Consider the following 26,727-nt stretch of genomic DNA (forward strand, 5'->3'; position numbering starts at 1 on the left):
CAGTCAAGAGTGGCCCCTTTCGAGTGAGTTGGGAGTGAACAAGATTGGGTCAGGGCTTGATCGGTCAGGCGGTCTTTAATGGCTTTGACATGAGTGAGGATCCTTGGGATCATTCCAGTGCAGGTTGAAATCGCTGAGGAAAATGTCTTTAGCGTTGGAGGAACTCTTCGCTGTGAGAATTTCCATGAGGTGGTTAGTGAAGGAGTCGTTCATGCCTTGGCGGTGGAGTTACTGCAAATTGAGAGGGTGAGGTATTCGCAGGAGTCAGTGGTATCCTCCAGAAGTTCTGTGACAAAAAGGTTACAGCGATAGATGCAGGCTATGCCACCTCCTTTCTTGCTATGTTGTCTGTCCAGCCTAGCAATGTTATAGTTGGAAGGGACTAAGAGGTCCAGACATGGGGATGAGGAATCATTTAGCCATGATTCTGTTAGAATTGCTAAGTCGAAATTATTGTTCAGGATGAGAGCAGCAACATCGGTGGCATGCTTTACTGCCGATCAGCAGTTAATTAAGAGACCAGTCAGGGAGGGGTTAGAGGCGGTGTTGGGAGTCGGGGCGGACAGGTGTATGGGCGCTAACTTGCTTCTGATCACACTTCTGTTACAGAGGGTAGCTGATCTGCAGGGGTTGATAGCGACCGTGCAGATGGGATGTTCTGCACTCAAGTCTGATAGAGAAGGGGTAACTGGGGCTGTATTGTGGTCCTGGAGAATGGTGAGGATTTTCTTTTCAGTGAGTTCTAGCAGATTTGGTGAGGCGAGGGAAGGGTTGTAGGAGAGGGCGAGAGCTAGAGTTTCCTCCTCCGATAGGTGGCAAGGGTACTTACGAGGGCGTAGGTGCCTCAAGGATGTAGGTAGAGGGTGTTTGGGGAGCTCTGTGATAGGAGGGAAGTTGAGTTCAGCAGGGGCTTGAGGCTAGCGAAGGAGAGTTTGGCGAGGTGATAGAGGTTCGTTAGATCCAGGATGGAGAATGGATGCTCTGAATTATTTTGGTGGCTCTGGTGTGCGGAGTATCGATATCAATATAAGGGGGGGCCTCGGTAGAGGTGCTAGGAGGGTTAGGAAGGACTGTGTTGGGAGCAATAGGGGGTTGTTTGTGGGCTAGCAGGGCTAGCTTGACCTGCATCATAGGTCATTGGAGGCGTACCGGTCTCAGAGTCCGAGTAGGGAGCTAGACGGGAGGAGACCAAAGATCTCGGGTTGATTGCATTAACAAGGCCGCTAGATGAGCTGAGGGGGTTAGGATGAGCTGTGTTAGAGACCGTATGGGGAGATAGTGGGGAGTGGGCCAAGGGTCTCAGGCGGTAGTGTTAGCAGAGCTGGTAAACGAACTGGAAGGGTTAGGAGGAACTGTGTTGGAAACCCTTAGAGAGGTGGTTTGTGAGAGGTTAGTCATGTTAGGAAGGCAGGTCGGAAGATCGTCAAGGCAGTTTGTTGGTCAGCCTGCCAGTGTCATGCACATGGTTTCTGAGGAGGGTAAAAAGGTCCGGAAATTTATTAAGGTTTTTAGTTGAGGCTTGCATCAATACAATGCCGCTTTTGTAGATGGTGAGGTCAGCTCGCAGGGTTGCGGAGAGCGCTATTGTGAGATTAGTTCCGTAAGGAATGTTCCTGGTTGTGCGTACATTGAGGAGGTGCGCAAAGGTATTGCGCCAAGAGGGGGTTCTTCAGGAGTAGAAAACGAGGTTGTTGATGACTGTGCCATTGTCCGCAATGAAACGCAGGTCAGAGATCAGTGTCTTGGGGTGATTTTTCAGGGTGAGGTGCTTGAAAGTTTTTGTAGCGGTTTTGGAGAGTTTAGGGGGTAAACCAAGGTGTATGAGTTTACCCAAGTACCGGTCAGGCCAGGACCAACCATGTTGGCTAGGGTTGGGCACTATAGGAGAGACCTGGGTCTGTTGGTTGACTTTTGGGGCCTGAGGTGTTGCCCCCCCCCCCATGCCGCCCTCCACACATTACCCCCTTGAGAAACATTTTACTGCTAGCACTTGCTATCTGGTGAGTCAAGAGTGGAAAGGGAGATTTTGGCCCAGTTTGTTCAGTTATAATAGGACGGACCCCAGGATACCACTTGCACATGACATTAAATACCTGGTTTGGTACCCTGTGGCCTCCCGAATAGAGCCTAACCACTTACTCCTCCTCAGTGTCTGCAGGGTGAACCGCGTCAGTCAGGTTGACAGATTAGCACCACTGCACTCCACTTTATTATTTTTTCCTAACTAGTCCTTAATCCATTGTGCCAGCTTGGGGGCTGTCTGGTCCCCCCAGTATGTTGCCACTCTCCTCTTGGCCATAAATAATGCTAAGGCTGTGGATTTATGTATTCTTCCTTTCAGGTTCGGAAGTAGACCCAACAGGTAGGCATGCAGGCTGCATTGTATCGTAGTCTCTATCATATTGTTTACACTACTGACCACTTCCACGCAGAAATTTCTTATCCGAGCACACACTCTCGCTAAATGCATGAAGTCCGTGTAGGAAGGTGGATATCTGACTATGGTTACCCCCAAACTTTTTGCCTGGTGTTTAGCTGGTTTTTGACTTAGTTGGCCTGGGTTCCTGCTATTCAGGACCCCAGGCTGATTGCTATCTCCTTAAAATGGACTCCATGTACCTTAGGTGCATAACACAATTGGAATTGGTTCACCTTATAGGCCCCTGTAACAGTGTACCATAGGTACCCAGGGCATAGGTGTAGCCAAGGCCTACCAGGGGCTGCAGCATGTATTGTGCCACCCCTGGCCTGGCCTCCATATTTGACACAACTGGCTGATCACTCAGCTGGGGTAAGTCGGTGTAACCACCTCTTACTTAGGTACAGTATGTCTGTGCCTAACCCTAAACTGGACACATATGTTCCTATCAGCCACTCCTATGGAAGGCCTCATCAATCCTGGAGGCAGAGTGCTTGGAAATATGTGAGATGGTGCTCTAGCATGAGCTGAGCCTGTCTGCAGCTGTCGGGAACCACTCCCTAAGCTGTTCCGGGATATTGCCATACCATATACTCTTAAGTGCATTATAATCCTCGCGGTTAAATGCTATCTTTGGTTTGGCTTTATCAAAACATGTCGAGTAAGGTGTCATACGAATTGGAATACTATCCCCTCGCCAGTTTTGGCGACGGGGATAGCATTCCACCCTTCTAGAGGGACACGACATGTGTGTAGCCTTAACCCCGGTTAAAGTTAAACAGAGCCTCAGCATCACAAAATGGATGCTGCCACCACAGACACATGTCTGACCTCCTGCTGCTGGGAGTCCTTCCAGCGAGGAGGGCCTGGACAAAGGGTTTCCTGCCTGGGGAGGTGCGAGCACCACCCCAGACAGGGTTTTGTGTATTGGGTAGGACAGGGCTGAATAGATTGAGACATGCCTGGGGCACACAAGGTGTCCCTGTGCATAAGCCAGCCCAAACCGGTTCTGGGGCTTTCCAGCCCCAGTCCTGGCGAGGAGCTGGACAAAGGAGAGGGGGTGTAACCACCCCCCTTCCTGGTCCCACCCATAGGGGAGGGACCTAGCAGGAGATCCACCCCTCAGATGGGAATAAGAGAGGGAGCAGTGCCATTGCACAGCAGATCATCCTGAATCAACTTTACACGAAGAAGAAGACTGGACTTCGACATTCTGCTGCACAGAAGACTGAAGAGAATCTCCCTTGTGGCCTAGGAGTGGCCACCCTGTGAACACAGGTACCAACCAGCAACTCGACGTCTGCTTTGCCGCCGCCTCCCGCCGGAGACCGAGCCCAGAGCCCGACAAGAACCAGACTCCCAGACCTCTCAGAGCCCGATCCACAGTCCCTGCGAAGAAGGGACCCGTGGAGGCACCGAGTGACGTGGGACCGGACCTCTTGAAAGGCACTCGAAAAGCGGACTGTGCAGCTTCTGAGGCATCCTCGACGTTGTGCTTTGGGGATTGAGAACCCCCACCACCGAGCAGCCCTTGCACCGAAGAGCAGCCCTCCAGCATCTCCACGATCTGCGTGGGGCCCTTTTGCATTGTGCCACTCGACGCGCCATCCCGGCCACTAGCCACGTGGTCAGCGGCCATCTTGGCGACGAAACCGAAGATTTACACAGCAGGTCTGGTTGCTCCAGACCTACCCAAGCTCCTGTAAAAAGGAGCACCCGCTCTGACCTTGCTGGTCCGAGTGAACAGCATCTTTCAACTTCTGCGTGGCTTGCATTTGCCAAGGCCTGTTTGCTCCGATCAGGTCGCCGACACCGCCAACAGCGAGAAGCCTACGTGGGACAGCTTGTGACCGAGTCCTGGACGTCCTCGACCCCGGGTATCCACGTGGCTGCAGAAAGAAGCTACCCGACAACGCCTGTTTGCACCCGACATCGCCTGGTTCCAATCTGGTTCCACGGTAGTCACTGGCTAGTGACTTTGAACACTGTCCCCTCTGCTTTTAGGTCTTCACATCTTCAGATCCACCCTTGGATCCACCGGAACTCTTCTCATCGAGCCGCCTGCAGCATCTTCAGCTCCAAGCACCATCGACCAGCGTGACGAAACCCGACACGACTTCGACCCTGTGCACCCGCTTCCTGTGGGTGAGGTAACTCAGCTCCGCCGGTGCTCCTGCACTGGTACACATCCCAAGGGCCTGTGTTTTAAGTTTCAGCTCCGTAGGTCACTCGGAAGGTTCCTAACTTTCTAACTTTGTGCTTTTTACGCACCATAGACTTTGTATTGAAAAGTGCGTGCACTTTGAACACTGCACCCGAGTCCCGTGGGCCTTTCCCGACTTAGTCATTGCCAGTCTCGAATAGCTCCAGCGATTCCCAAGGCCCTAGGCCTCTTCACTTTCCTCCTGGTATCTCTTATACCACTTTCTTAGTATATGGTTTGGGTGGCCCCTAGGGCTCATCCATATTGTGCAACTTTGTGTATTTTAAACTGTCTTGTGATTTAACGCTTGTGCTTCTGTGCTCATAAAGAGTCCAGGGGATTTTAATAGTTAATAAATCAATATATATTTTCAATATATATCTGTGTGGTGTCCCTTTCATTTGGTATTCAGGGGGGTTGTGTATGGTATAACAGCTGGCTTCACATGCCTTTCAGAGTTTAGCCTAAGACTGCTTTGTCCACGTTACCACTAGGATAACTGGTCTACAAGGTTGAATTACAACCATCATCATAAGGGTTGCTTGGCATGATACAAAGTGATCACTAAGAATTAGTGAGCATTATATATCAGGCCAACTTCTCACAGTCCGCACCCTCGCTCCCACATTTTCGGCATGCATTACTTTCTATGATTCCATATCTGTGTAATTTGCAAGTGTGTAGTACATTTGCTGTGTATGTGTAAAATGTATTATATGCAAGTTACAATTGGACATTCACATCTCTGTCTGATTACAACAACTCATCCACCATTTCTCCTGTGTACGCTGTGGGTTAAACTGTGCATTCCATCGCTCTTGAGCTTAGCTTGGTTAGTGGTACTCTTTTTGTCTTCTAGTGCCATCGTGTACAGTCTGATAACTAATTCACACAGCGTGGGGGCTGCTAGCATCACTTGCAGTGTATTTGATTTGGGTGGTTCCTCTTGTGAGGTACAGTTCCCTCATAGCCATTTTGAGCCTTTGATATGTAATGTGAATAATGGTGTGGTGTTTTGTATGTATTGTAGATATTCAGCTGTGAGGATCCTCCCTTCTATGAACATGTTACTCATCCTCTCTATACCCACCTGTTTAAGGATATTGAGAGCTCCCTGCTTGACCCCCTCACCTTAACCTCCTATTCACTGGAGGTGAGAGTCCATGGGAGGGTAGGGAGAGGAAGAATGGAGGGGGGAGTAGGAGAATGGTAATTGGAGAGTAGCGAAAGTATACATCCTACAATCTGGAGGTAATGGACTGAACAGCAGCCTGGAATTAAATAATTATTCAAGACAACTCAGAAACTGTGGGACGTGTACACTTCTCTAACTCTAGGGGCCCTAGGCCTGCACACTGCTCACCCATGCCAAAAGCTGGCCCTGGATACCCACAAGCATTTTGGTTTGTCAGTGACTTCATACATTTCTATAGCAACCCTATATAACCCTATATATAGACACCACTCCTTAACCATGATTACTTGGTGAAAGTCCTCACCAGGTGGCCACACAAGTGTTGAAAGTGCAGTATGTTCTCTTGGTCATCAGCAATGGCTCGGCTGCCATGAAAGGGACCCCAGGCTCTGCCACTGGTTTTCTAGATGGTGCTATGTTGCTGGTGATTTGGAATCGATCAATTCACCAACATTTAAGTGATCATTTTTGACATAGTTTTATAGCACATGGGTCTGATGTACCTTACATAGGAAAGAACTCTGTGCAGCACTAGAACAAATTTAAATACGATGCAACCAGAGAGTAAGCAAAAATGAGTGAAGACATGTCCAAGGAAAGTTTTGCATAAGAAAAGGTACGTTTTTGGGGAGAAATTGGGAAAGAAATGTATTCACAAACATCAATAGAAAAATAGTTCTGGTGATCTGGTGAGAGGGCAGGACGAACAAATGATGCGGAAGGGCAGCACACTATTAATGTTAGGATGATCTGACAGCGTTTCCCAAACTGTGGTCTGCCGACCCCCAGGGGTCCGTGACACATTCCCAGGGGATCCGCAGGACTTAGTTGCCTACTGTTGTTGTAAAAAAACGAAACGCCCATGCTCCCACACAGCACTAAGAGGTGTGAATGTTGCTGGCGCCTTAAGGTTCATAAAGTGACAGTGAGAGCGAGGGGGTATATAAAGATAACATACAAATATTTGAAGAGTATTACTTTGGTGAGAGGGATCCATTGGGCCTGGGGAAGGAATAAGTTGAGCAGTGGGATTATGAACGTTACGAAAAATTGAAGTAAATTATGAAATCCAAGAGAGTGTAGCAATAATAAAGACAGAAATGGGTTAAATTAATGTTTCTATATTCAGCATAAATAAATTAGATTTATTTGACAAAGGTTAAACGTTTGAGCTCGTCTATTGGTGAGTAAAGAGAAAGATAGCAGAAAAGAATGGAACTGGTAACAATGACAAAATAGATTGAGGAAGGATTATTTGATAGAGAAGAGGACATAAACCCGGGTCTAATTGTGGAAGGGTTAATAGCAGAAAATTGAGCTGGACAAGAGGCATAAATATGTAAAGAGAATGGAAAGGAAATTAGATGATCAGGGATTCACCAGTACAGAGATGATCTTGAAACTAAAGAGAATTTATGCAGTAAACAAGGCAAACTAGGGAAACATATAATTGATCTCCGTGGGCAGTTGATGGAAATAAGGTGGACTATAAACAGAGGCGTATAGCTTGGTCAGTAAGACTGGGGGGATGTGAGATTCAGAGTTTCAAACAAGAACGCTGGCATATAATGTTAAAATACATTATTCAAAAGCAGGGTGCATGAGAGGGGCCCAAGGGGAGTGGAAAGGGAGAGGGCTGTGGATTGGTAGGAATATTAAGTGAGAGAAAACATATTTTGTAGAATAACGAACGTTTTTTAGGACGTTTGCGCTTTATTTTCTGTGTGTATGTAAACATTCCGAGTGAAATCCCATAGACACCTTGCCATAACTGACTGAAAGCCCTGGCACCCAACTATTTATCAGAAAATAGATTTATTGGGGATGCGGGGGCAGGGTGGCGTGGCAGGCTGTAACACCCCAACCCCTTCCTCCCCCACCCCCTGAAGCTACGCCCCTTAGAGTAAAACACAACACTGAAGTTTTATCTGTTTAGATTTTACTAAAGCCTGTGTTGCTTTCATGTGCCTGAAAAATATGTTTTAATCTTTTTTAGGTCTCGTCCTATTCAATTCCGCAAGGAATGAATAGGACGAGACTATTGGGGCTAAAATAAGAGCTAAACTAAGCTCTTACAAAAATGCGGATTTCCAGAAGTGCATGTGGTCTCGTGAACGCGCTTCTATCCGACAGCCTCCCACATGAAAGCCATTTATTGCTTGTTCACACGTCTGGATCCGCTCACTTCTCCTCCCCCCTCGCCGAGAGCTTCACATTTCAAAGAGCTCTCCCCCGCCTATAGTGCAGCTGACTGAAGAAACAGAACTGGCCGACAGTCACCTTCATGACATCTGGTCAGATAAACAAGCAGGGTATTTTAATAGAGGAGCCCATTGCTGCACTCTGCCAACAAACACGAGTCAGCTACATCCAAGCCACAATGTGCTGCATCTGGGTTCTGATCAAGGCGCTACATTGGAAGTCTCTTATGATTTTTTTATTTTTTATTGTTTGACTCCGGCTGTGTAGCAGCACAGCACCTCTTCATGTGGACAAGTGCTTCACATTTCTTCTCACATTGCAATAAAAGCCAAAACTGACTGAGTCTAACCCGGCTTGAAAACACACCTGTAAATCCTTCTTTTCAGAATTTGCCTGAGCCGCTCCGCCGGTCACTGCCTGTTATTTTAACTATTTTGGCGCCATTGTCAATTACCCATGCCATCCCGTCCCCGCCCGTTGCTGCCTCCTATTTTCAGGTGAACGATGACAACTGATGAAAGAGTTTATTCAGATTCATGCAAACTAGCTTGATTTAAAAGCTACAGTCATGGACAGGGAGTGGCACCAGTTAAAAACAGGTAATGTTATTTTTATACAAACTGAATAATCACATATTATTTAAACTACCTGACTGGGTGTCAGTAACAACATAATTTCTGTAACAATATTTCTGATTTATTTGGTTAGCAAGCTGCTTTTACTTGAGAGGCAAGAGCCAACAAATGAAGCTGGGGTCAGAACTCTATTACTGCCTCAAAACTGTAATGTGTCTGTTAAAATGGAACACCTTTTTCCTCGTAATTGTCAGAATAGAAATACAACTTGTAATTTCAGAGGCACTGTAAACTGCTTTCGTGCTTGAATGTAGAAGGAAATAACGTTAATTGCGTACAGCAAACATGCTTCTGGGGGGGTGAACAATGAGAGCCCTTCATAGTGTTTATCACGTTTTGAGCCTGTCCTCAGGGTTGTGGGTGTGCGCTCTGCAGCAAATGGGTTGAGGCACGCAATGAGGCGTGGGTTTAGGGTCCAAAGCGATGTACCGTAAAGAACAAGGCCATGTTTCTCTGCATGGGAAAACTGTGGAAGGCGCACCTTGGGGGTCAAAGACATTCTTTCCTCCACTCCTTCCTTTATACACGATCCCACATATTTAAACCAGTGGCGGGACTGAATGTGCATGTGTCTGTTGGGGTGGGGGAGGGGGCTCGGGATGCACCAATGGCAATGGGAGGAATGCTACTGCCTGCCAGACAACCTAAACAAATGGTGCCCCTTGCAGGAAATCCCGGTTTCCCAAAAGTTGCTTCTAAAAATGCAAGGGGTGAAATTTGGTAGAAAAGAAATAACCAAGGTGTCAGGTTTCAATAAATGTGATCATGCGTTTTACACCATGCCCACTAAGAAGCTACATAGATGCTTTCTAATGCTATAGAAAAGTGTCTTGCTTGTTGTGCCTTTCTGCCCTCTATTAGACTCGGTTTTTGTGCCTTTGTGCCCTCTGTTAGACTCGGTTTTTGTGCCTTTCTGCCCCCTGTTAGACTCGTTTTTCCCTTATTTTTCTGCCCTTCTGCCCTCTGTTAGACTCGTTTTTCCCTTGTTTTTCTGCCCTTCTGCCCTCTGTTAGACTCGTTTTTTGTGCCTTTCTACTCCCTGCATCACCACATCATCACTCAGCCCTACCCCAGCATCACTCAGCACCACCACATTATCACTCAGCACCACCACATTATCACTCAGCACCACCACATTATCACTCCGCACCACCACAGTACCACTAGGCGCCACCCCAGCATCACTAAGCGCCACCCCAGCATCACTCAGCGCCACCCCAGCATCACTCAGCGCCACCCCAGCATCACTCAGCGCCACCCCTGCATCACTCAGCACCACCCCAGCATCACTCAGCACCACCCCAGCATCACTCAGCGCCACCCCAGCATCACTCAGCGCCACCCCAGCATCACTCAGCGCCACCCCAGCATCACTCCGCGCCACCCCAGCATCACTCAGCGCCACCCCAGCATCACTCAGCGCCACCCCAGCATCAATCAGCGCCACCCCAGCATCACTCAGCGCCACCACAGCATCACTCAGCGCCACCACAGCATCACTCAGCACCACCACAGCATCACTCAGCACCACCACAGCACCACCACAGCATCACCACAGCACCACTCGGCACCACTCGGCACCACTCGGCACCACTCGGCACCACTCGGCACCACTCGGCACCACTCGGCACCACTCGGCACCACTCGGCACCACTCGGCACCACTCGGCACCACTCGGCACCACTCGGCACCACTCGGCACCACTCAGCACCACCACAGCATCACTCAGCACCATGCCAGCATCACTCAGCGCCACCACATTATCACTCAGCACCACCCCATTATCACTCAGCACCACAACAGCACCACTCGGCACCACCACAGCACCACTCAGCACCACCACAGCACCACTCAGCACCACCACAGCATCACTCAGCGCAACCCCTGGTTATAGGTGTCACATTTGCAAAAGTTATAACTGTTGGCATTGTAAATGGCAAAGCTATTAATTTAGCTATTTTCAAAACTAACACATAAATAAAACAATTGTCATTTACAAGACCAATAGCTCAAACTTTCCTAATGCGAGACCTATTGCATTGCAAATGCTCGTTATTGAAATGTCTAACGCTCAAGAGTTTTACTTTGATTTCGGGTAGTATGCTGCTTGCATGTTTTCATGTTTATTGGTAGTAATTCATGAAAACATACTTCAATATTAGCATGCGATAGATAACTTATTTTCAATGTAATGCTTTTGCCAATTATGACATATACACTCTGCCCTTTTTTCCCTACAGTATATGCCAAAGTTTAACTCGATTTCAATTAGTGGGTATCACATGCAAGAGGCTGGGGCTGATGCCGTCTTGGAGCTTGCCTACACTGTAGCAGATGGCTTGGAGTACTGCAGGACTGGACTAGAGGCCGGCCTCACCATTGACGAGTTTGCACCCAGGCAAGTAGCAGGAAGATATTTTTAACTCTAAGGTATCCCGTATGCACATGAGAGCTTTCTAGCGCTCTGCTTAGCAGGACTGCGTTGAAAATAGAAACTAAAAGAAATCACATAAAGGTCAGCGCCCACTGTTTAAAATTGCAGCCTGGCCCATTGACATTGGGCTTGTATCTGGTAACACTGAAATTGTAGTAATTGCAAAAGCTTAGTGAAAGGAAGTCTGGCCCTTTGTAGAAAAGCTCTGTGCTCTCCCCTCCGTTGATTTGACCACTTCTTCTATTCTTTTGAGGGCATCTCTTTCATAAGAGATCAGAAAACATTAAATTACATCTAACACACCCACATTGCACTACATCAGAACCACATAATGGGCAAAGCTGACTTCAAAGTGTACTGCCACCCGGCAGCCCAGCAGAACGAAACTCACTGCAGTGCCCGGCCACAAATCAAATTGAATCTTGCTCCAAATAGATTCAAAATCAGATCTAGCCAATCATCAATCGGGGTTTGTAAAGCGTGGCTACTCACCCGTTAGGGTCCCAAGGTGCTGATGGGGTGGGGGGGGTCTTCTGATCATCTGGGCGTTTCGGTTCAGTCGAAGAACCAGGTCTTCAGCGCAATCAATCAATCAAATTTATATAGCGCACTACTCACCCGGAAGGTCTCAAGGCGCTGGGGGGGAGGGGTCCGCTACTGCTCGAAAAGCCAGGTCTTGAGTTGCTTCCTGAAGGAGAGGTGGTCCTGGGTCAGCCGTAGGTGGATGGGGAGGGAGTTCCATGTCTTGGCTGCCAGGTAGGAGAAGGATCTTCCTCCGGCGGTGGCTCAGCGAATACGTGGTACGGTGGCGAGGGCGAGGCTGGACGATCGCAGCTGGCGGGTGGGCGTGTGGAAGGTGAGGCGGTTGTTGAGGTACTTGGGGCCCAGGTCGTGGAGAGCCTTGTGTGCGTGCGTGGGTGAGGAGTCTGAACGTGATCCTCTTGCTGACGGGGAGCCAGTGCAGGTCTCTCAGATGGTCGGAGATGTGGTTGTGGCGGTGGATGTCCAGGATGAATCGTGCGGAGGCGTTCTGTATGCGCTTCCACAATTGGGTCAGCGACTGAGCTTGCCAACATACTTCAAAAACGAATCCATCACTACACAGTACACCAGTTTATCCAACCTTGCCAGCCACTTTCCAGCATGACTCACCTCTGAACGTAACCAAATACAATGGTAACATACCTTAGCAACTGCCATTGAATGGCTATAAATTATCAAGGGGTGGAATTTACATGAAAAAGGCAGAAGTTTTACTGGTGTTCACAGAAATACAGTCTCTTTATTCACTGGCAGATAAAGATGTTCTTGATAAAATGAGATCACAAACTAACAATAGAATACTAGTAAAAATCATAAACAGTCATTTGATTTGTTTGCAAGTTATTTATAGAATAAGAATCTAGCCCAAAGGGCAGTGGAGCTCTGAAGCTAGGGCTAGGACCAGGATATGTAGCCAGTATGTGAGGCCACAGAAACATGCAGGAATGTTCACAATCTGAAACGAGAACAGTAAGTGTTTGCAGCTAAAGAGAACTTTAGAAGCATAACAAGATTGTGGATTGGAGCTTCGGAACTAAAGAAACCCGTTAGCACGGGAGGAGGAGCATGCATAGGTGGGGTTGGATACTTTTACAGAATTTAATCAGTTTTGGACCAGGCCTGCGATTTAAAGAGATTCTTTAAATGGCTAGTTCTGTAAGTTGACAGTCTTTTGTCGTGTACTTGATTTCTCATGGTTTTGGATTCTCTGCACCACATTGTTACATAATTCACACAAATATATTGACAAATGTGCAGAGACAGAGATTAAAGTATTTTAACTTTAAATTAATGGGCTTTCCAGGAAATTATTGTGGAGGCTTCAGAGGATTCAGACAGCGACTGCAGGTTTTTGCCTCAGTGTCTCTTAATTACTGCCAGCAGACCACATCCCACAACAGACTGATGAGGCTCCTCTAAAGAGTCAGTCCGAATTTCAAGTTCATTGTCATGTTAAATTACAAATTCATCTTAACCTAAGCATGGACTGCTCTCATTCTTTTAGCAATCTTTCTGAAGTCTGACAGACGTCCTTAAGTATTTCAAATCGCACTGAGCCACTGTCTTATCCACGTCTTCAGGCAATCAACCATGATTATAGTAAATTGCATACATACTTCATGGACAAGCTTTCTTCCTGTATACTTCTCAACCAAACCCTCTCTTCGTCAGAAAAACCCAAGACTAATTATCAAGAGAGAACGGATAGCAGAAGCCTATATTTTCTAACTAAATTCCCTCCTGCTGTCCACCCCTGCAGGCTCTGCCCCTTCATGTTTTCTAGCCTGCTCACAGGAAGTGCAGATGAAGTCTCCAATCTGAATGAGTCTCTAACCACTGATGAGTCCAATTCCAGAATGCTAAATGCGTGCAATGTTTCCACTAGCTAGACGTAATCTGATTTAAAGCATGATCCACTTACATGTTATATCTTACAAGCGCGCTACCATCAATGAGGTCCATGTAACTTAAACTCTGTATAAAGGAGAAAATTCCCTTCTCGGTTCAAAATCCTCGGCCTACCTAGACAAACTCCAGGGACTATTCGGATCCATCCAATGTCTCCTCCTGCTTCTGAGCCTTATGTCGTATATTTAAAATTCAGTGACCTAGTTATTGAAAAATATTCGGATAATGGATTTAAATGTACTGCCTCGCATTTTAATGGATGGTTCCTGATGAAGGAGTTGACACAAGAAGTACTGATGGGCAGTTCAGATAATATGGTGGGTCTTCGAATTTGCTGGCAATATGTGAATACAAAAGCAGTGCATTTGAGGTTAAATATAAAGCGAATAGAGACATATAAGGATGGTTCATTAGAAACGCAGGTCCTGTGATGGAGCCATGTGTGCAATCCTGTAACAAACATGTTCTAGAGATGAATAGCATCCGGAGCACTCTGCTCTAGCAGAAGTACAAGGTAACTATGTTCCAAAAGACTCAGACACCTTGGAAAAAGCACTCACTCACATGCCGTTTACTAATTCCAGTACATTAACAGAGACCTTGAAAATCTGCAGTAGAGATTGCGTGCTATTCATGCCTTTATATGCTGCACCTGTCACCGTGCCTGATGAAGTAAGTTTTCACCAGTGCTTGGGGTTGTTGATTATGAAAAAACATAGGATATGTGATTGTTAATAAGAAGTTGTCTGAAGGCACTCCCTCCTAACCCTGCTTCCCCGGACATCCCCCATGGCTATCGTCAAGACAGTGGTTCTTCACCGGTGGTCCTGGAACCCCTTTGGGTCTAGGAAGCTTACTTAGGGGGTCCGTGGCTGTATTACAAAATCAAATAATATTAAAATTAATAGATTGTAATGATTTAGGTAGATATATAAAGAAGAATCATTGAAAATGTGAAAACTTTGTCTATATTTGAATGTGAATTAGGCAACATAATCAATATTTGAGCATTTGTTTGGTGTATGCTTGTGTTTGTATTGTTTTGTATTGCTTTGAGGTTCATATCATAGAAACTGCTTAAGCCAGGGATCCCTGGCTTCCACCATTGACTCGGTGGGGGTCCCCAGATTCCAGGAATCAGTCAGTGGGGGTCCACAGAAGTCAGAAGGTTAAGAACCACTGGTCTGGATGGACATAGAATATTACTTAATTTATGTTATTTTTTTGTAGAGGTGCAGAAAACAAATGAATTATATATCGCTATGTCCTAGATATAAGCTGCATTTGCATCTCTCCTAAAACTCAATAAAAGCAATGAGACTAAGTGTGCTATGGCATTCAAAAAGATATCTCCTAAACTCACCCCTCCTTCCACTCTTATATGCTATTCACCTAATCACCTTACCCACATTCAGAATCTCCCTGTGTAGAAAACTGGGTTACTGGTTGAGGGGCAAACCCCTACTCAAGCAGCAACAACAGTTCTTGTCAGGGTGAAACACAAACCAACCCCAAATTAACCTATGCTTAACCCTCTGAAAGCTTGGCTCAAAAGCAGTCAGGCTTAACTCAGAAACACTGTGTCATATATTTATGCAGCACGTCAAGTAGTAATAAAGTAAAAACACAACAGAAGAAAAATCCCACACAAATTTGGAAAAATAGAGTAAAATGTAAAAAATCATGTGCAAAATAGGAAAAATCTAATTAGTAGAACTGGAGATATGGATTTTAAAGGCTTGGTGAAAATCAAGCGCCAAGAAGCACTGTCTGCAGCTATTTGGATGCAGTAGATCGGGTCCAGGTCACAGATTCAGGCCGCCATGATAGAGCATGAGCCACGACTTAGTTTAGTCTACTGAGAAGTACCTTGTGGGCTTCGGCATTGAGATGCGCCTTGAGTGAATAAGCACACCCCAGCATGGAGGGGCCATCGAGATGCATTGCGCAGCAGAAAAGTCTATGACTGCAAATGAAGAGCTATAATACAAGGTCCAGCATCGTTGTTGAGGAAGCCTGATGGGGCTTGTGGAGACTTGCATTGCGATGCGTTGGCGCAAAGGATGAGAGGCACAGCGCTGGGCCTGTGTTGTGAAGGTCTGTGTCGGCATCGTAGAAGCCACCGGTGCTTGCTAAGGCTTAGATGCGTCCCCTTCGAAGACAAGCTGCGACGTGCTAGGCCAGAGTCGATGGCATCTGTGTTGCGCTGCATCAAGATGTGTGCAGGTTTGTTGATGCCAAAGAAGCGTGTTATGTCCCTGTGGCTTCCAACATGGGTCCAGCTAACTGACCCTTGGAGATTTACTGGAGTTCTGAGTCCACACATGCAGACTGCAACAGAAGAGTCCTGGTGCAGCAACAGCAGGCCTTGGCACCAAAGCAGTCCTTGGTCAGCAAGGAGGTCAGCAGGGCAGACTTCTCAGCTGGGCAGTCCGTTTTTTTGACAGGGGCCACAGGTCTAGAAGTGGTCTCAAGAGTTGGGCCTGAGGGTCCAATATTTATACCTAGTGTCATCTTTAAAGTAAGAGAAGCTTCTAAAGGTTTCTACCCCCAGAGGTGCTTGGAATTTCCTGCCTCCCTGCCCTGGCCCCAGCTTATCTGGAGACACAATAGACTAGTGTTAAACCCTTTGGGAGTGTGTTGAGGCAGAGGCTTTGTAATGTGCAAGTGTGATAGGTGACCGCTCTGCTCTCCTATGAAGTCCGAGAGGGCTCATCCTGCCCATACATATCCCCCCTTTGTCTCGCTGTCTGGGAGCAATGCACAAAGACCAACACCTAGCCATGTGACTCAGGATACAGGTACCAAATGGTTGGAGCAAGAAAATATGAACTTTGTAAAAGTGGCATTTTCAGAATTCTAACCTCAAATTTGACTTTACCATTAAAGAGGGTTTTAAATTACATTTCTTTAGGCACCAAACGTTTATTCCCACTTGCTCCCAATAGAAAGCTATCACTTATTAAATGCAATAAGGTACCCCAATGATCTCCTGTGGAAGATATAGGCCTTGCAGTAGTGAAAGAAAAATGTAGGAGTTTTTCGCTTAAAGGACATGTAAAACTTAGAAGTATATGTCCAACTTTTTTAATCCACTGTACTCTGCCCTGTGGGCTGTTTAGGACCTACCTTAGGGGTGATTTTATATGTACTTAAAAGGGAGGTTTAGGCCTGGAAAAAAGTTTGTCCTGCCAGGTCGAAATGGCAGGTTAAAACTGCAAACACAAGCCTGATACATGTTTTAAAAGACTAAGGGCCCGATGTAGGTAATTAAATTTTACCACTTCTTAAATACCGAATGATACCGAATCGGTATTTAAGAAGTGGTAAAATAGAGGGGGGGTGGGGGTGGGGGGGGGGGGGTGTAGGTAATACAGAATCGGTAAATACCGAATCGTTAAGATTCGGTATTTACCGATTCGGTAATGCCCATTGATTCCTATGGGCATTGAAGCCCATAGGAATCAATGGGCATTACCGAATCGGTATTTACCGATTCTGTAAATACCGATTTCAGCAAGGGTGCAGGGGGTGTCACTTTGACACCCTCTAGCACCCCAATTCCGGACTTGTGTGCCATGTGGCACACAATCATGCGATAAGGGCATGTCTGTGTGTCACATTGCACAGGTGTGCATGCACAGATGTGCATGCACACCTGAATTCGGTATTTTACCACCCAATAGGATTGGGTGGTAAAATACCGATTCTTAAGGGCCTGTGGCACTCTTAGGAGTGCCACCTACATGTGGATTTACCGAATCGGTAAATATACCGATTCTGTAAATTTACCGATTCGGTAAATTTACAGAATCGGTAAAATATAGGCCCCCTACATCTGTAATCCCGTTTACCGGTCGGTAACGGCCGAATTCGGCCGTTACCGGCCGATAAATGGCCACCTACATCGGGCCCTAAGTGGGTGGCAAGATCAGTGCTGCAGGGCTTTAATTTACAAGCCTTGAATACATGTTGTCCTGCTTTACTAGGGACTTACAAGTAAATTAAATGTGCTAGTTGATTGTAAGCCAATTTCACCATGCTTAAAGGAGAGAACTTAAGCACTAGTTACCAGTGGTAAAGGGCACCGAGTCCTAAAAGTCCTAAAAGCCAACAAAAACAGGTTCGGAAAACAGAAAGATGAAGGCAAAATGTTTGGGAATGACTCTGCAGAGAGGGCCAAGCACAACACCCTGACCCGTTGGCACCAAACTAAGGTGCTCCTACACACTGGAAACACCACACAACAAGCAATACAGTCTGAACCACCATTTTCAAACACTGTCACCTATACAATTAAACATTCACGCTAACTCCTAAATTTTGAAATTGTGTCCGAACACTTCAACCAGACTGTCTCACCCCCTCAAATTATTCTCTTTAGCAAGCTGGCATCCAATTAACTACATGCTCTGGATCGTAATGAACCTTGAAACGTATTGGACAACCAGTTGCTACAACTCCTAAACTGTCAGTCCTTTCGCATTTGGCTATCAATTCCAAGCATGGTATCATTGTTTCTCATCACAGCATTTCATCAGTTATACTTACTGCACTCAAGCAGATAAAGCACTCTTTACTCTTGTGATCAAGATCATGCTCTGTAAATACAGCAAATAAAGCACACATCCTCACTTTCCTTGGACTCTACAGTGCCATCATTTACCGCTCACTGATTGAACCCGCAGAGTCCCCATACTTAATGGATTCTGCTGTTTCGAATGTATTCAGTCATATGTTGCCTCCTCAAAGGGTCACTCCTGTCTCTTATACTGTTCAGACTACCCAGGTCACTCCCTCACCACATCAGACATTTTGCTGTAATCCACAACTACTCATCAAACGACCACATCAACATGTTATGTAACTGGAAAGCCTGGAAGTCAATGAGGAGTGGTAGGACAAAAGGGAGTAGAAATGATTTGGAGTGTGGCAAATTTACAGAAGGTACAGGAGGCAAGCAATTCAGATAACCATATACTTATTTGTAACTGAAGGCACAGCCCCTTCAACTGCTCCTTGTTCTCAGCCCTTCCCCAGCAACTAACAACTGAAATCCAACTCAAAATCATTCCATAGGTGGTTATAATGCAAAACGTTCTAATACATCGCTACATTCTGTTCATCACTACAGTGACTTTTACACCTGACCAGGTTCAATCTAAAGAAACAATTGCTCATTAATAATAATGCTAATATTGTTGTGATTATTGTTGTTTTTATTATTAGTTTACTCTTATTATGTTTGCATCATAGTAGTTTATCATCTAGTGACCAAATAGGGTTTTCATTGCTGTTTTGGTTACAGACTGTCTTTCTTCTGGGGAATCGGTATGAACTTCTACATGGAAATAGCAAAGATGAGAGCAGGACGACGTCTTTGGGCTCATTTAATTGAGAAGAACTTTCAACCAAAGGACTCCAAATCTCTTTTACTTAGAGCTCATTGCCAGACTTCTGGCTGGTCGCTCACAGAACAGGTTAGAGTTAAAAACGTTTTTACTACAACAAAGCCCTTTTGGAATGCAAATTGTTCTGATATCTGTTTTTTTTTGTTTAAATCTCTTTTATTGAATTTGTACGCAATAAATAAAAGAAGAACATTAACACTCACCAGCAGTAACAATAAAAGGCAGATGTTAGCAGGCAAGTTACAGGATATATAGTGATTGTCTATAGCAATGAGGCTATAAGATACGATGCCCCGGACAGAACCATAGGGAACTTAGCACAAGACTGGGTGTATTTGACATAACAAGAGGTATACTAAGGACCCCATCCAGCGCTAGAGCAACAGTACTTATCAAACATTTAAGGGTCACATGGGTCCCTGTGGCTAAGCTAGCTGAGCTATCCCTAGGTTCAGTCCAGCAGTGACCATCACAAGAAGGACAAATGACACATAAAGGTATCTTTCACTGCTGATATCTGTTTTGAACATGTCTCTGACCCGTCCATTCCTAGATGTTGAAAAAGTATGAGTTTTTAGATGGTATACCACAATGTGCCAGGTATGGCTATGTTTATATCCCTTACACCCTTGCACCACATTCCATGCTCTTACTGAGTGCCTTACTCATCAAGGATGACGTTTGTTCCTCTCCATACTCTGTTTCCCATTCCCTCCCTCCCTCTCTCTTCCCCTTCTCACTCTCACTATCTCTCTCCTTCTCTGACTCTCCCCCCTCTCTATCTCCCACACGCCTCCTCATATTCAAAATTGGCATGGCACGGTAAATACTGTACAATTTTCGCTGTTAAGCCTGCTGAAATTTTACGACAGCTGAGGTATTTAAGGCATCCACTAATTATCAGAATGCGTTAAATACTGCCACAACTCTTAAGTCCAACCCATGCACAATCAGGGTTTACACGTGAGTTAGAATTTACCGTCCCACTCTTAATCAGGGCGTTAGTCTGTTCCCTAACTAAATCACATAATTATTGCTAACCATCTAACTTATATAGCTGAGTTATTATTATTATTTTTTAAAAACAGTTTATATTTTTCCAACAACACAGTATCGGTATACATCAAGCATCTTTACACTGATTACATTCCCCCCCTGGTGAAGCCGGAATTTTCCCTCCACAGACATTTGAGCATTAACTACTAATATAGGTCTATAAGCTACGTGCCCTCTTAATGCGAAGGGGAGAGGATGCGACCTCAGATGTTAACTGGGCAAACCATGTTTGTCTTTCGCGCCAAAGTTCTATCGTGTGTAATACACAAATGTCCCCTCTGTATCTTTTCCAAACCCCCCCCATTTGTGATCCCATTTCTTGGGGCATCCACGTCCTTTGAATACTGTTTTTTCTGCAATCATAGTTGAGTCCATATCTGTAGCCCAGTCTCTTAACAACGGGACATGGTCCATCCCACACTTCCGTGCAATGTTACATTTTGCGATAGTAAAGCCCATCGAGGCCCAATCTTGTTCAGCCCGGGAGAGGTCAGTTGCATGCCAAGCATTAAGAATGCAAAGCTGGGAAGAAAGCTCAAGGGATTATCACACGTTCTCGCTAGTTGACGGGTGACTGCGGCCCAGTAGTGCTGTATGTGTGGGCATTCCCATAGAATGTGGTAAAAAGTCCCAGTTTGGTTACAGTGACAGAGACAAAGCGGGCAAGGGCGCCTCCCTTTTCTGTATAGAAGTTTGGCATCAAAGTAGACTTTATTGAGGATTTTCAACTGGATGAGCCGTAGCCGCATGGGAATGGCGACCTCCCGTGGGGAGGCCAGCGTGTCTCGCCAGTCCTCGTCCTCTATAGCACCCAAGTCTGTCTCCCAGCACCCTTTTAGTTTCTGTAGTAGATCTGGACGATTGTTAATAAGCTTCTTATTTGTGAGCGATATTGCCTTGCTGTCCATGGGATCTAGCAGCAACCTATCCTCTAAGGGAGAAGAGTCAGGAAGGGCGAAATAGCATGGCTGATCTGTAGATATCTAAATGCCTCCGATGGTGCTAGTTGATATTTTGTCTGGAGGTCACTAAATGAGGCAACCCTACCCTTCACCCACATGTCTCCCACTGTAGATATGCCGATTGTGTCCCATTTATCGAACCCCGTGCATTGACTAAGTCGACCCAGGATCTCCGGCTCCCATAGTGGAGTCGCCTTGGTTATGCGCTTATACCAACCCAGCTTTCTTGTGACTCTGTGCCAGGTTTCAACCATACGGGCAGTGGGCCCAGTTACCTTGAGTTTGCAGGGATTTGTGTATAGAGACCTTTTGTATTCACCCGTCCCCATGAGCCATCGGTCAGTGCGAAAATTGTGATCATCATGGGGGCCAAACACCCCTGATCGCTATCAACTGGGAAGCCTGGTGGTAAAGTCGAAGGTCTGGTAGTCCTATGCCCCTGCCATACCATCCCACCGTAAACTTGTACAATGCAATACGCGGAGCTCGGTCTTCACACAAGAGTCCACGTAGAACACCATCGATTTGGGACAAGTAGGAATACGGAATAGGGTTGGGAGTATTTTGCAACACGTACAGAAAGCGGAGCGCAAGCATCTTAAACAGGGATGCACGTCCCAGGAGGGTGAGCGGGAGAGAACGCCAGTGGAGGGCTTCATTCTTGTGGAGCTGAAGGGGACAAAGCAAGTTTTGTTCATAAAAGAGACCAACATCGGGGGTGATAAAGATGCCAAGATATCGAAACCCTTCCGTTGCGACCGGTATCTCATAACCCCTCGGGCTGTTGGGGGGGTGGTCACCCCACAGGGCATACATCTGGGACTTGGACCAGTTTATGTTATACTTCAAGTGGGAACCTAAAATATGGAAAATGTGTAACACCCGTCACATTGATCACGCTGGTGCGTCTAAATATAAAAGAATATCGTCCTCATATAACCACATGCGTTCTTCATGATCCGCCGAGCATTTAAGCCCCCGGATCCCCCCTAACGCAAACAGCCAATGGCTCCAATATCAGTGGGAATAATAAGGGGGACAAGGGGCACCCCTGCCTCGTTCCCCGGTGTAGAGTAAAAGTGGCCGACTGGTGGTTATTGATGACAAGGTGTGCTGTGGGTTGAGTATAGAGTAACCGAATCCAGCGACTCATCTTGGGCCTAAGTCCCATACCAGCCAATACTGCGAAACGAAAGTCCCACTCAACGGTATCAAACGCCATGCTGGCATCTAATGACCGCAGGATCGCGTCTTCTTCGATAGTATTAATCCTGCTGATAGCCCCATGTACCCTGTGTAGATTTCAGGCTGTATTTCTGCTCGGCATGAATCCGGATTGATCCGGATGAACTAGGTCAGTAATGTAAGGACGGAGAAGATTGGCCAAAAGTATGGCCAATATTTTGGCTTCGACTGTTAAGAGGGAAATAGGTTGATAGGATTTGCAATCCTCAACTGGTTTATTGGGTTTGTGGATGACCACAATGTTTAGCATTTCGAACATCATCTGGAAGGAGTCCCAGCTCGAAGCACTCCTGGTAGAGGTTCAAGAGGTGAGGGGCCAACAGCGTAGTCATGGGTTTAAAAAGCTCAATGGGAAGTCAGTTGGGACCCATCGCCTTTCCAGAGCGGACACCATAAATAGCCTTTTGAATCTCAGTTACAGTAATATCCATCTCAAGCACTTCCCTATCTTGTGGGGAGATGCTGCCCACTTCAATCGTGGCCAACAGATCAGCTGACAACGGAGCTTGAAAGGTCGATGAATTAGTACACACCTCCTCAAAATAAGACGTAAATGTGTCAGCTATAGATTGAGGATCTGTGAGAAGTGTACCATCCGGGCCTGTAATTCCTTGGACCCATCTCAAAGCTTGCTCCTTGCGCTACAGCCACGCAAGGAGTTTGCCCGTTCACTGCCCTTGCTCGTAAACCCTGTGCCGAGAGACAGGGAATGCATTGAGGCCTCCTCCAGAAGGAGCTATTTATAGTCCATTCTTTTGATATTCAGGCTATGTTGAGTGGCGTGGTCAGAGCCACGCGCTACTGACTTCTCTAGCACTACGGTCTCAGCTTCAATCTCAACGACTCTCCTGGATCGCTCGTTTTTAGGTCCCACCACCAGGGAGAGGGCTCTGCCCTTTATAACTGCTCCAAACGCCCCCCAGAGTGTCAATGCCGAGTCAACGTTGCTCACATTTTCAGCAAAGTAATACTCCGCGTCTTTTCGTAGAGTTTCGTAGGGTGTTGAAGGATCTTCAACACCCAGGGCTGTATGGTAATAGTACCGGGCGTCTGACCCGTCGTATTGCAAAGATCGTAAGAACAGGAGAATGATCTGAGATCCCACGAGCCAGACATGTGGCGCTTGTGAAGGCATGGATGTTTTGGGTGTGTGTGAATAAGTGATCGATACAAGATTGGCTACTGTGCGCCCCAGATTGGAACGTGTAGTGAGTGTCCAATGGATTACACCACCTCCAAATATCAACTACTCCCAGGGCATTAGCGAACTCAAGTAATTGAGACCTTCGGTGGATCCTCCGAGGCCGGGAGACGATCCCGTGCACTATCCATCGTTAAGTTAAAATCGCCTCCCATGACCAGTGTTCCCAAGGGCAGGTCTAACACCAAGGCACCTATGTCTCGCAGTGTCATTTTCTGCAGCCCAGGGAGGCATACAGAGAGAGCAGATTAAGAACGTGACTGCCGAGTATCTGCCCTGTACGTCGGTCCATGTATTTTGTATTATATACGGACAATTCTTTCGAAGGAGAATCCTCACTCCCCTGGAGCCCAAGGTTAATCTAGAGTGGGCTATTAGTTGAGATCCTTTCCTATTCAAGGCTCCACAAGTGTTTCCAATTAAGTGCATCTCCTGCAGCATCACTATGTGTCTGCCAGTAGGAGGTCCCCTCATGTCCCCTCCCAACGCATAGTACTGTATTATGGTCTGCCAGGAGCAAATGATGTGGTGTTCATTAATTCTAGTAATCTTGTAGCTACATCGAGTTAGGGAGACCCAAGCTTTTTCATCTACCGATACGAAATATAAAAGAACCATATACAAAAACACACAAATCTCAGTTACACAATCCAATTCCCACCCCTCCCCCTACCCCCCAATTCAACTCCCCCCACTCCTCCCTCCCCCTGCCTCCCTGCAGGACAGGCATTGAACCACACCCAACTTGCAGAGCGCCTGTCGCCCACCCTTAATATTCAAGGAACGTGATACAACCCCACCCCCTAGAGCAGCAATGAAAGAAAACCACGCCCACCCCGGCCCACCAGCCCCAAAGCAGCTATTAGAATCAAAGTCCTGGAGCCTGCTGCTATAACCTAACTCCTGTACCATCACTCCCACGGCCAGAAAACTCTATCAAATGAGCCTCATCCCACGCCCCCCTCCTTGGCAATAGATGGATGCAGAGCAATTGGGCACTTCCATCCCCCTCAGCGGAATTTATACTTGCGGTTCTGAGACAGTCACCCTTCCAGGCTTCGAGTTGTCGAGTCCTCCGCCGTAGGCAACCCTTGTCGGCGTCCTTGACCGCCGTGGCCCCCGCACTTCCCGCAGATCTTTGGGATCGCTTGCCAACGGTTCTCCACCCCTCAAGCCAGTCCCACGCCTTTTCCGGCCTGGTGAAGTACCAAAGTTTTCCATCTGACTCGAAGCGCAGCTTGGCTGGAAACATCATTGCATACTTAATTTCCTGCTCCCTAAGGCTTCTCTTCCATGAAGCTGCGCCGCTGTTTCTGGACCCGCAGATTGAAGTCTGGGAAGAAGGTGACCCTGCTATTATCGATGACAATTGGTGGGGCCGCCCTTGCAGTCTGCAGTATAGCATCCCCGTTGCGGTAGTTGAACACCCGTGCCAGGAGAGGTTGAGGTGGCACCCCAGGTCACGGCCTACCCCCCTGGCACATGGTGGGCACGTTCAATTGAAAATCATTTAGAGAGCCCCCGAGGCTGAAGTCCGCTGGAGGATCAAATCTTCCACAAAGAGGTCGGCCGCCGGCCCCTCCGCTCTCTCTGGTACGCCCAGGATGCGGACGTTGTTGCATCTCATGCGGCCTTCATAGTCGTCAGGTTGCAGCGTTAGCGCCTCCTGCGTGGTCTGGAGCTCAGCTACTTGACACTTAAGAAGCTCAGAATCCGTTTGGAGTTCTTTAGTGGTAGCCTCAACAGCTCCAATGTGTTCCGATATTTTCTGCATATCTGCTCTCTTCAGGGACACCTCAGTGGCCACCGTGGCAATACTGGCTTCAATGGAGGTGCGCACCATTGTTATCGCTGATAGGATATCCTGTAGTGTGGGTTCTGAGGGCTCCCCAGGGGTCTTCAGATTGGACTGATCCCCCTCTTGGTTCCTTTGCCATGTGAATTTATCAATTTTAGGTTGAACCACATTGCGGCCGCTGTGGCCGGATGCCATCTTTTTGAGTTAGGGCCCCAATTTGTGCAGTAGAGGAAACGGTAGGGGGGGAACCAGCCCTTCTGGCTACTCGCTGCCACCTGTCGCAGGTTCCTACCCTGCCTATCAGGTGCTCAGCCCCCCCTCCTCCCCCCCCAGCCATGTTTGACAGTGCAATTGGGACACAGTGGAACCAATGGGGGCAATACAGGCGTGTGAATGAGGCCCCTCCATACTGCATTCACACGAAAATGGCCCCAATCTCAATTATGCAGTCCGGTTACTACAGGAGCTGAACAGTCCCATGCCTCCGCAGTCAAAACCGGGTCCGCTAGTATGGAGAATTTTAGTACTACAGAGGTAAGTTGTCACAGCGCGTGTGGGGGCCCAGGAATATTGAAGTCGGGACTTTCCTCTGTGGCCCGTAGTGGCCCGCTAGTACCCCTGTAGGCGCCTCTCTGTAGGCAAAGCGCTGGTACCTGTGAGCAGGCCGCGAGGCGCCGTAGACCGCAGCAGTCTGGGATACTGGATGATTTCAGCCCCCAGGGGGTTGCCGGCGATGAAACGTATGCGCCCAGCCTCTCAGTGCAATAACGGTCGCATTGCCATAGCCCGCATCGGCGGGCGACAAGTTCCGATCCGGGCCAGTCAGCAAAGGTTGATGCCCATACAACACGCAGCGACACCAGCGTCGAATTCCGCTTGCGTCCAAGAAGGTGTTGGGAGCGCACCGCAGCTCTGGTCCCAATTGCTGAGCAGGGCCCATCTCTCAACACAAATGCCCCCGAGGACCACGAAACCTCGCCCAGACTTCGGGCTGGGGATTATGTGCCGCCGGGCGTAGAATAGGACGTAGGCGGTCGGGGCAGACTGAAGTTATGCGGATATTACGGGAATGGCGCAATGGAGCACAGCTACCGTGTGGCCATTTCCCTCGGCAGTTGGCCACGCCCCCGCTGAGTTATTTTTTAAGCCTTAATTATGACAAGCTATTTATAGTTTTCCTGCATACCTTATGCTGTCATCGTGTTTGCAGTCAGAATTCAGCCTTTCAGCATCACCCCAGAACAAACGTACCATGTGTCTAAACCCGCCCTAGTATCAGTACCTTGTTTAATTTTAATACCACTTGTCCTTATGGCACAGGAAGGGGGTAATTTGTGCTTGTCTTTTGCTTTGCTACAAAAACGTGCAAACAGTGCCACTTGCCAGAAGCATATGGAAGATATGAAAAGTAAAGCTATTTTTTTCCTTTCTCCTTCTGGTTCATCTTGCAGTAATCGTTACACAATGCTCACCAGAGGAATTAAGTTTTCCCTTCTCTGTACTGTTAGTTGTGAA

General features: G+C 47.1%; 1 protein-coding gene across 1 annotated transcript in view; it reads left to right on the plus strand.

Annotated features, from left to right (window-relative positions):
• Window positions 1–26,727, plus strand: part of MMUT (methylmalonyl-CoA mutase) — a 267,755-nt gene that overhangs the window by 46,429 nt on the left and 194,599 nt on the right. The window contains exons 4-5 of the mRNA XM_086926220.1: window positions 10,895–11,052; window positions 18,848–19,019. Coding sequence (XP_086782346.1) covers window positions 10,895–11,052; window positions 18,848–19,019 — 330 coding nt within the window. The remainder of the gene's footprint in view (window positions 1–10,894; window positions 11,053–18,847; window positions 19,020–26,727) is intronic.

Source organism: Lissotriton vulgaris, chromosome 6 (assembly GCF_964263255.1).
Source record: "Lissotriton vulgaris chromosome 6, aLisVul1.2, whole genome shotgun sequence".
In the NCBI taxonomy this organism is placed as follows: Eukaryota; Metazoa; Chordata; class Amphibia; order Caudata; family Salamandridae; genus Lissotriton; species Lissotriton vulgaris.